General features: G+C 39.1%; 1 protein-coding gene across 1 annotated transcript; it reads left to right on the top strand.

Annotated features, from left to right (window-relative positions):
- The first annotated feature begins 292 nt into the window (after positions 1–292).
- On the top strand, positions 293–1,912 carry LOC109113782 (E3 ubiquitin/ISG15 ligase TRIM25-like). The gene is made up of 2 exons (XM_042748045.1): positions 293–928; positions 1,838–1,912. Exons 1-2 carry the CDS (start codon positions 350–352, stop codon positions 1,910–1,912), a joined length of 654 nt encoding a protein of 217 aa, XP_042603979.1. The 5' UTR covers positions 293–349.
- Positions 1,913–11,415: the final 9,503 nt, after the last annotated feature.

The following is an 11,415-nucleotide window of genomic DNA, read 5'->3' as shown; positions in this document are numbered from 1 at the left end:
TATAAAATGAAGATATGAAGTCATGTTTTCTGAGAAATTGAACAACATTAAGTGAGTTTATGCTTGAAACAAGAAATATATATCAAAACTAATCATTAATCGGGATTAAACGCATCCAAAATAAAAGTTTTGTTTACATAATATATGCATGTGTACTGTGTATATTTATTATGTATATATAAATAGAGACTGACATCTAGTAGACATTTTATCATCAGGGTTCATCAGACACACCTGTTTTACACACGTCACTCAAACACAGCAGCAGGAATCACATGAGTTCAGGGAAAGAGAAACTAAAGTGTAGTTGAGCTGTTGTTTTTGTGTCTCTGTATTTTTAAGCAGTAAAATGGCAGAAGCCAGAATTTCAGTGGATCAGAAGGAGTTCATGTGTGCAGAGTGTTTGAATCTCCTGAAGGATCCAGTGACCATTCCCTGTGGACACAGTTACTGTAAGAGCTGTATTACAGACTGCTGGGATCAGGAGGATCAGAAGAGAGTCTACAGCTGCCCTCAGTGCAGACAGACCTTCAGTCCAAGACCTGCTTTAGCTAGAAACACCATGCTGGCTGAACTGGTGGAGAAACTGAAGAAGACCAGACTCTCTGCTGACTGTGACGCTGGAGCTGGAGATTGGCAGTGTGATGTCTGTACTGGAAGAAAATACAGAGCCGTCAAGTCCTGTCTGCTGTGCCTGGAATCTTACTGTCAAACTCATTTTGAGCATCATGAGGAGTTTCATTCACGTAAACCACACAAAGTGACTGAAGCCACTGGACGACTGCAGGAGATGATCTGCCAGAAACATGAGAAGCTCCTTGACGTTTTCTGTTGCACTGATCAGAAATGTATATGTGTGCTGTGTACGGTTATTGAACATAAAAACCACGACATTGTATCAGCTGCAGATCAGAGGACAGAGAAACAGGTATTTAACACTACACACTGATGAAATATTGCTGACACTCGTTTCATATGTGTTTATATCTGCACCATATTAACAGCTCACAGCATTTACACGTCACACAACAGCAGAAATGAACAGCAGCTGCAAGAAGAGTTTGCTGAAAAAGCACCGTAAACCTTTATCAACACAATCTTTCATAAAATAGACTTTGATTAAGCAACATAAAATAATAAGAGTTGTCACACATTCACAGAGTTTGTACTTTGTTTTCAGTCTGCACCATTTTCATTCTCATGGTTAGTGATTTGATTTCATCATTTAGTTCAGGTGTGTGTGGTTAATTAGCCTCGTTTGATTTAGTACTTTAGTTTGTTTGTTTCCGGTCATAACTGTCGGGTCTCTTCCGTGTGTAGACGTGTAGTAGCTGTTCTCTCTGTTTGTATATCTTGTCTGTGGATTTATTAAAGACTGTAGCCTTCATCATCATCTTCATGTATACTAACAACACAGCGTTGTGACAGGAGTGACTATTCACCCGTTCTTTCACAACATATATATTTCATCAGTCAAAATACAATATAAATGCAGTGACAGATGACTTTCTGTTCATTAAATCTGACTGAATACAGGTGATTTCAGTCATTTATAGCTTCACTTTGTTCATTTATTTTCTGCAGCTTAATTAGACAGAACACAGAAACTCTGTCAGTGTGAAGCTCTACGTCTGTCTGTTTCACTTTTATACTTACACTTGTAGTTTGAAACAGGTCTTAATTCCTGTGTGATGGTGATAAATGATCAATCATCACTTCTGGATCATTAACCAACAGAAAATAATTAACAGCTCCTCTTTTACTGCATTCATCTGTTCATGATGATTTAGTGCCAGTAGTTTTCTGTGAGATTCACTATCATCTGTTTGTCCTGCAGAAGCAGCTGAAGGAGACGCAGAAGACGCTCCAGCAGAGAATCCAGCAGAGAGAGAGAAAGATCTTCAGCAGCTGAGAGAAACTGTGGAGTCTCAGAAGGTGAGTCTGGAGAAGAAGAGAAGTTTGTCTCCGTCTCAGTTCAGACTCACTGAAGCTGAATCACTGTGTGTCCTAACAGCGCTCTACACAGACAGCAGTGGAGGACAGCGAGAGGATCTTTACTGAGCTCATCCGCTCCATTGAGAGAAGCCGCTCTGAGCTGATACGACTGATCAGAGATCAGGAAAAGACTGCAGTGAGTCGAGCTGAAGAACAACTGGAGCGACTGGAGCAGGAGATCAATGATCTGAGGAGGAGAGACGCTGAGCTGGAGCAGCTTTCACACACACAGGATCACATCCAGTTCCTGCAGGTAACACAGATCTAGAAGAACAGGATCATAGTGGACTTGAGCAGATCCTGCTGTGACAGAGACTCACAGAGAAACATTTCATAAGTGTCTTATTATATAATCATCAGTCAGACTCTCATCTGATCATCTTCTTCTGAAAGAAATGAATGGCTTTAAGCTCTGGAAATCTTGCTCAAATGGGTCTCATGTCATTACATTTCTTTCTTTTTAAATCACTTGTATAAGTGACGTCCCGCTGCTTCTCTGACATTACATTCACTGTGTAACTGTCCAAACTCTCCCACAGACCTCAGACTCTGGTGAGGATAGTAAACCCCTAACTATAATGACACATACTTAACAATGAGTTAATATACGGGCCTTCACAAATAAAGTCATAACATAATGATATATCCTTGCAAATCATTAGCTAATGATTAATTAAAGCAGATAACTGTAAGTTGAAAGGCATAGCTTTGACCCATTGTGGTAATTAACACATCAAATTACACTATTAGTTAATACTATATGTTATTAAGGATTTAATACAGCTTGACATTTTTAATTAATGGCAATTGATATGTTACTTAATCTATTAATCAGGTAGACTCTTGATTAGTTGCTGATGTAGTAATCATTAATGAAAGATTTAGCTCTTAAGAAGCTGTGCATTAACTCATGATTATCTGTGCATTAAGTAAGGAATAATTGACTCCGGGCTGTTGAATTATTAGAAAAATAATGCGACGCGAAGTGGAGTGGCCATTACACCTGGGGTGTGCATTATTTTCCTAATAATTCAATGGCCCGGAGTCAATTATACTATGGTTACCACACCTCAAGACATCGATCCAATGATTTATTTAAAGGGTTTCGTCTAGTTTTTGTACTTAAATCGCTATTGTGAGTAGGATTATTTCTTCCGCGTCTCATCCAATGCCTCTTTTGCTAATACCAAAACACCGTTTTAAACTGGTAATGGGTGCTTGAGACGTTAATAGCATTCTAATGCAATTATTGATGAAGTTATTATAAAGAGAGTGAGAGCGACAGAGACACACAGAGAGAGAGAGAGAGAGAGAGAATGTGTGAATTAGGCTAACATACCTCTGTGCGTCTCTAAACACTCTTCTGCTGCAGCGTCTCTAAACAGTGCTGTTATTACATCACTAGTGAGAAATGTCATGTGTAGTGTTTAAGTTACTACACTGTATAGGGTAACTGATAAAATCATCAGGGCAGCGCTGACAACACCTTTTTGTGCAAACTGCGTGACCATTATTATAGTTTTACTATGCGATGTGATATGGAACTGTAATGCGGTCAAGAGAGCTGCCTGGAACTACGTTCGCCGTGCGTTTCCCAGAAAATAATTGCACACCTCAGAACGTTCGTCTGCCAATCAGATTCAAGCATTCACCGGCCCTGTAGTATAAAAATTATTAATGCATATCAGTGCAGCAGTATTGTAAAGTGTTCTCATAATGTTCAATCTAATCATATCTTTGAGCTGCTTTTCCTGAAATCTACTCAACTCTACAATGAGACTCCATTGATGTGCTTGAGCTGTTAGATGGACATTTATGTTCTTAGCAGATGTTTTATCATCTAGATTATTTCCTAAAAAGTTCACAAACAGTGTATGCGGTGAATACTAGAATCTGTAGCTTTAATGTGAGATAATGAATATGAGAAGAATGAAGCTGATGCTGTGAAAGTGCTGGATTGAGTTACTAAAGATCAAATCTGATGTTCCTGCAGGTTTTTGAGTGAAGTGTGGAGCTGATGAGTTTGATTTCTGTTTTCTGTAGAGTTTCCAGTCTCTCTCAGCACCTCCTGAATCTACAGATGGAAATTATGATCTCTTAATTTCTCTCCTCTCTTCTGATGCTCTGAGAGAATCTGTCAATCAGCTGAGAGACAAACTGGAGGATTTCTGCAAAGAGGAGCTCAAGAAGATCTCAGACAGAGGTAAAGTCCTGGAGATTCATCTGCTCTCAGAAACCAGTCCATCATCATCTCATATCATGGAGAACATCATATTAGAAATGTCTAAGAAATGGATACAGGATCATGAGAATCACACTGTTCATGTCTGTTGATTTCCACAGTTGCATTCATCAGGATCAGGAGCAACTTCCTACAATGTAAGTCAGTAAGAAAACCAGCAGAAAAACTCACTGAGTGTGTTCATGTTCTACCTGTAGAAGGAGAAAGAAGAGTTTTATAACTAATGATGTAAATGATGATGTGCACAGATATCTGTTCATCTGTACTGAGACACTGATGATACACTGAACATGAAGAGTTCAGATACATGAAAAGATCAAACAGATTCATAATTCCTGATTCTGTGTTTTATCTCCATCAGATTCCCATCAGCTCACTCTGGATCTGAACACAGTGAATAAAAGCCTCCTTCTGTCTGAGAACAACAGAGTGATTACTAACACTGGCACTGTTCAGTCGTATCCTGATCATCCAGACAGATTTGATCAGTGGTCACAGGTGTTGTGTAGAGAGAGTGTGTGTGGACGCTGTTACTGGGAGATTGAGAGGAGTGGAGATAGAGGTGTGGATATATCAGTGTCATACAAGAGCATCAGCAGGAAGGGAGATGGTGTTGAGTGTTTGTTTGGATCTAATGATCAGTCCTGGAGTTTGTTCTGCTATTCCTCTGGTTACTCATTCAGACACAATAACATACACACTGATCTCTCTGTGAAGTCATTCAGCAGTAGAATAGGAGTGTTTGTGGATCACAGTGCAGGAACTCTGTCCTTCTACAGCGTCTCTGACACAATGAGCCTCATCCACACAGTCCAGACCACATTCACTCAGCCGCTCTATCCTGGGTTTACTGTTTATTTTACTGGATCATCAGTGAAACTGTGTTGATGAATCAGAATAGATTAACAAGAGATTCTACCCATAATGCTTTGAGCTGCATGATGAATCAGTAACAGTCAGATGTTATAGAGTCTTAGTTAATAATATATTTTATTTATTAATAATCATGATCAATAATTAATGTTTTTATTTTAAAAATATTTTTCAGATTTTTTAAGTGTTATTTCTGTTCTCTGGCTGATAAATAAAGTTTCTACCCGCTTGATGAACAAAAGTGATCGTTTTATTCCTCCTCTGTACAAATCAAGCATCTCATTAAAATCAGTTGGCAAAAATCAGATGAGGCAGGCGTGGGGCAGGAAAGGGGCAGGCAATGGAGAGGGAGCATGGAGCATAGTACCAGGGTGGAGTGGATGGAGGGAGGAGCCCGGAGCAGGAGGAGCCAGATGGTCATCCAGAGGCCAGCTAGGAAGATGACCCATGGTGGAGTCGACGGCGGGAGGAGCCATGGTGGAGGAGGAGCCGACAACATTAGGGGGCCGACTGACCAGCACCCACTCCACGAAAGCGGCGAAACCCTCTCTGGGACCGTTCGCTGGCAGGCGTGCTTTACACCGCTCGCTCAGACCGTGATAATAAAAAGTACAGAGCGAGCAGTCTGGGAAGTGGGTAAGGCACGCCAAATCGAAAAATTCCCCTAGTATGGACCTCCAGTGAACAGTCCAACTGCTCCAGGCATAGGAGCTGGACTGCCGGGATATCCATTCCAGGATAGGGAGAACACAAAAACAAGAACGAAAGAAAAACGCCGTTAACTTACTTACTATTAGGTCCGCTATTCTGTAACAAGTGCTGGGTGTGCAAAGTATGGCACACGACGAAGGAGATATCAAAAATTGTTCTTTTAATAATCCATAGGAGAGAAAGAGCACATCCAAACACAAATCCAAATCATGGTTTCAAACATTACATTAATAGCAGACAAAGGAATACGGGAGAACACAGACTATAAATAGAGAATGTGATCAGAGGGAAACAGAAACAGGTGTGGGGTTAATTAATTAATTAAACAAGAAAAGGAACATGACCAAATAAGGAAACTAAGTGATAACAGAAGTCCATAACTGTGACAGAGAGACTATTATCAAAGTAACAGCACACCTGTTGTATTTCAGCTGTGATCTGTTCCGCACATCTTGATAAAATATCATTCCCCGAGAGAAAATGCTTCTTCACCAACGGACTGATCTCTTTCAGGAAGGACATGTTTGTTTATCAGCGTTAGGATTTTGATTTGTATGTATTTTCTTTTCTGTCTAATTCACTCAGACAATCAACCTTCCTCCTTTGTCTGATGGCTTCTATTCCTGGACCAACTGAATTCAAGATCTTCACAGTCTGCCAAATGTTCAAAAACCAGCCTTTATCACGTTTTAGTTAATAAACCTGAATCTTTGGTCCTATGGGGATCTTGCTTACAGGAGCAAAGTCCCGAGAGTGGGCCGGGCTTCTTGAGACATTAACAAAAACATTTTGGGACAAATAGATGACTATTCCCTGCTCAACTTCTCTCTCCAGGAGAGGAATGAAAATCATCTACAGCATTAACATCGTAGGTGAGGTCAAGCCCTGATGTTTGATGAGAAGGTCTGGTTCATTCCAGTTCATCCCAAAGGTGTTGGATGGGGTTGAGTTCAGGGCTCTGTGTTCTTCCTCACCAAACTGGTCTTTATGAACCTTGCCTTGTGCACTGGGTCACAGTCATGCTGGAATAAGATAGAGTCTTCTTCAAACTGATCCCACAAAGCTGGAAGCACAGCATTGTCCAAAATGTCTTAATATGCTGAAGGAGTGAGCGTGATTTCACCAAGTACAACATGTTCCTGGAACAACATTCCAATCAACCAATCAGAATTGGGATATAACTTTTCTGGAAATATCTGTTTTAGTCTTACAATCAGGGTTAAGTGCTTCTACAGCCTTATTAATCAGCTATCATTTCCCACTGATTTAAGGAATAAATTATGGGTAGGTTAGGTTTAGGGGTAGGGATTAGGTTAAATCTATATTTGTGGACAATAATGTTGATCCAGTATCATCAAAAGATGTTGATCCAGGAACATGTCTTACTTGGCAAAATCATGGCGACCATGCTGAAGCATAAAGATTTCCATTTCCTGGAAGCAAGTGTCCTAACACAACCCTTGAAAAACAGCCCCATACCATTATCCTGTCTTTACTTTGATTTTGGTTCATTCACACTGCCAGTGATTTTTGAAATCTGTTCGTGCCTTCAAACACATCCCGTAAAGATCTCGTGAACACATGTGACATCAGGATGTGACGTGTGATGTACGAGTCAAAAACACTAGCCCGCTCACTCTCTTTCCATTGTAGTTGTGCACTTGGTGGAATTGTTTTCTTATGATCTATGATTTCTCTCTCGAGAAACCACGCTCCAGCATTTTTTTATTTGATCATACACTCTCGCATCGCATACCCTCAGCATGGATACTGAGGAGCTCCCTGGTCTCTGCTTCAATCCAGTTTGCGGACATTTTTATTTATTTTATTTTTTACGTGAGCGTTGACCTCTGTATTTAAATCACCCGCTCAAAGAGTCAACTACGTCATCACTTCAACGATTGGTCCTGCCTTTTGTTCACACAGGCCACGTTCCAGGACTGATTCCGGCAACGTTATTAGGTCCCTATTCCGAGATCAATCCCGGAACGTGTTTGCGTTCACACAGAAGGCACTCTCACAATTTTAGCAATTTAATCAACCGAATCATTAAACAGTTGATTCACTCAGGAAGGAAACACTGTCATGTTGCTCAGAGAGACGCAAAACAGTACTGTGGCTTTGTTTGGAACCATTTTTGTTGGCGAAATAGAGCAAAAAATGGGCAATATGGTGTCTAAAACATAAGTCTCTTAATATGACCTTCTTGTTAATTTAACTGTTGTATAAAATCAATATCACATTTGTGATTTTTGTGAAAAATGGCACTCTTTGTGTGATATTGATTAACGATTGTGATGAGTGGGGTGGGGCCGAGAGCCGTGCACTGTAAAAAATTGTGCCGTTAAATAACAGTAATTTACTGGCAGCGGGCGTGCCAGTAAGGTACTGTTAATTTACAGCTCTCAACCGTTAATTTACAACTCTTTTTTTACAGTGTTTTACCGTAATTCTACCTTGGAAATTAACTCCACTCCCACTGCTTCAAACAGTTCAAGTTTAAAAACTGGCATTCATACGTTGTTAGTACTGTAAGCTTATTTCATTTGAGTCCAATGAGAAGGAATATTTCTTAATATAAAACTGCAAACACTTAATGTGTAATAGTAAAGTAACTAAAAGCATGACTTTTACTCAAATCACTGCAGTACATTGTCAGCTATAGCACACACACATATGTGTTGAAATACTTAACACAGAGATCATCACTGTATCAGTGACTCCATGTTTACTGTCTCTATATATAACGCAGCAGAACATCAGTGTTTATGGCTCATCATTGACTGAAGCACGGACTCTACTCTCCAGCACAATGGTGAACCACAAAACTACATTAAACTAACAGATCTCTTTTGTGCAAACACACATTAATACAGTTGAGTTCAGTATTTACTCTCATTATCAGTGTATGACTTAATTTTGTTTTTTATGGATGTTCACAAATATTTAAGTCAAATTAACATTTGGTAAATCTGACTTTTACAGTATATTGCTGTTTTTTCCTTGACTTAACGGCAACAAACTGTATGAAAACAGTTATTTACTGGCAGCACGGGTGTTTTTTGTCATGTAAGTCGCAATGTTTTTGTATGTCTACATCACATCTACCTGTCTTTAAGCGCACATACAGTCGTGAGTTTCTGCTGGATGTCGGCAGAACCACATTTTTAGAGTTAAACTCCACACACGTGGAACAGCTGCGAGATCTCGGTTGACAATTGACAATAAAGCAGACTTGACTCAGTTTTAAATGAACACTTATAATGTGTGCACACTACAGAGTGTTAGAGTTCAATTCAATTCAAGTTTATTTGTATAGCGCTTTTTACGATACAAATCATTGCAAAGCAACTTTTCAGAAAATTAAGTTTCTACAATATTTAGTAGTAGCTTATCAGTGATGACTGTCAGTTTATGTGCATATGGCAGAAATGTTCAGAAAAATCAATAAAATACGTAAACAAACAGACGATTAACACTATTAACAGCAATTATGCAATCAAACTTATAGCAAAATGTGGTAGTTCTGTATGTTGTCTCTGGGTTAGCATCATCTGAGGTCCTCTGAGGGGCTGGCATCATCTCTTCTCAGGTGTTCTGGATCCAGACTGGAGCTTGTGTAAATCCTAGTTACCACGGGATGTAAATCCAGCAGAAAGCAGAGAAACAAATAGAGACATAATTAGCATAGCTGCTGTTCCAGCCAAGTAAAATTAATTATTTTAACCCAAGCTAAAGAATAATAATGCACATTTGATCAGATATAATTGCAGTCCAGAATTATGAGATGCATTATTTGAATGTTTGGCCAAAGAGGTGTGTTTTTAATCTAGATTTGAACAGAGAGAGTGTGTTTGAACCCCGAACATTATCAGGAAGGCTATTCCAGAGTTTGGGAGCCAAATGTGAAAAAGCTCTGCCTCCTTTAGTGGACTTTGCTATCCTAGGTACTATCAAAAGTCCAGCGTTTTGTGACCTTAGGGAGCGTGATGGGTTGTAGCGTGGTAGAAGACTAGTTAGGTACGCAGAAGCTAAGTCATTAAGGGCCTTATAAGTAAGTAATATATTTTGTAACTGATATGGAACTTAGTAGGTAGCCAGTGCAGAGACTGTAAAATTGGGGTAATATGATCATATTTTCTTGACCTGGTAAGGACTCTAGCCGCTGCATTTTGGACTACCTATAGCTTGTTTATTGAGGATGCAGGACAACCAGCTAGCAGTGCATTACAATAGTCCAGTCTAGAGGTCATGAACGCATGAACTAGCTTTTCTGCATCAGAAACAGGTAACATGTTTCGTAGCTTGGCAATGTTTCTAAGATGGAAGAATGCTGTTTTGGTAACATGGGAAATATGATTTTCAAAAGACAAGTTACTGTCTAATATAACACCCAGATTTTTGACTGTAGAGGAAGTAACAGTACATCTGTCTAATTGCAAATTGTAATCTATGAGATTCTGTGTAATATTTTTTGGTCCAATAAGTAATCTCTGTCTTATCTGAATTTAATAGGAGAAAATTATTGATCATCCAATCTTTTACATTTTTAACAAACTCTGTTAGCTTAGATAATTTAGAAGTTTCATCTGGTCTCGTTGAGATATATAGTTGAGTATCATCAGCATAACAGTGGAAACTAATCCCGTATTTTCTAATGATATTACCAAGGGGCAACATGTATATTGAAAATAGCAGAGGACCTAGGACAGATCCCTGTGGCACTCCATATTTTACTGGGGATAAAAGAGATGACTCCCCATTTAAATAAACAAAGTGGTAGCGATCGGACAGGTAGGATCTAATCCATCTTAAAGCCCGCCCTTGAATACCTGTATAGTTTTGTAATCTATCTATGAGTATGTCGTGATCTATGTTGTCAAATGCAGCACTAAGATCAAGTAAAACTAGCAATGAGATGCAGCCTTGGTCTGATGCAAGAAGCAAGTCATTTGTAATTTTAACAAGTGCAGTTTCTGTGCTATGATGGGGCCTGAAACCCGACTGAAATTCTTCATAGAGATCATTTTTTGCAGGTAGGAGCACAATTGAGCAGACACAACTTTTTCTAAAATTTTAGACAAAAATGGAAGATTTGAAATGGGTCTGTAATTTGCCAGTTCACTAGGATCTAGTTGTGGTTTCTTAATAAGAGGCTTAATAACCGCCAGCTTGAATGGTTTTGGGACGTGACCTAAAGATAACGACGAGTTAATAATATTGAGAAGCAGTTTTTCTGCTACAGGTACAACTCTTTCAGTAATTTAGTGGGTACAGGATCTAATAAACATGTTGTTGGTTTAGATGCAGTGATAAGTTTATTTAGCTCTTCCTGTCCTATAGTTGTAAAGCACTGCAGTTTGTCTTTGGGTGCGATGGATAAAACTAAAGTATTAGACACTGTAGAATCTACATTTGTTATTGTATTTCTGATGTTATCTATTTTATCACTGAAGAAATTCATAAAGTCATTACTATTTAACTGTGAGGGAATATTTAGATCGGGTAGCATCTGGTTATTTGTTAATCTAGCCACTGTGCTAAATAAAAACCTTGGATTGTTTTGGTTATTTTCTATGAGTCTGTGGATATGC

This window comes from Cyprinus carpio, chromosome B21 (genome assembly GCF_018340385.1).
Source record: "Cyprinus carpio isolate SPL01 chromosome B21, ASM1834038v1, whole genome shotgun sequence".
Classification (NCBI taxonomy): domain Eukaryota; kingdom Metazoa; phylum Chordata; class Actinopteri; order Cypriniformes; family Cyprinidae; genus Cyprinus; species Cyprinus carpio.
The sequence above is the reverse complement of the archived record's forward strand: the minus strand, read 5'-3'. Positions and strand labels throughout refer to the sequence as shown.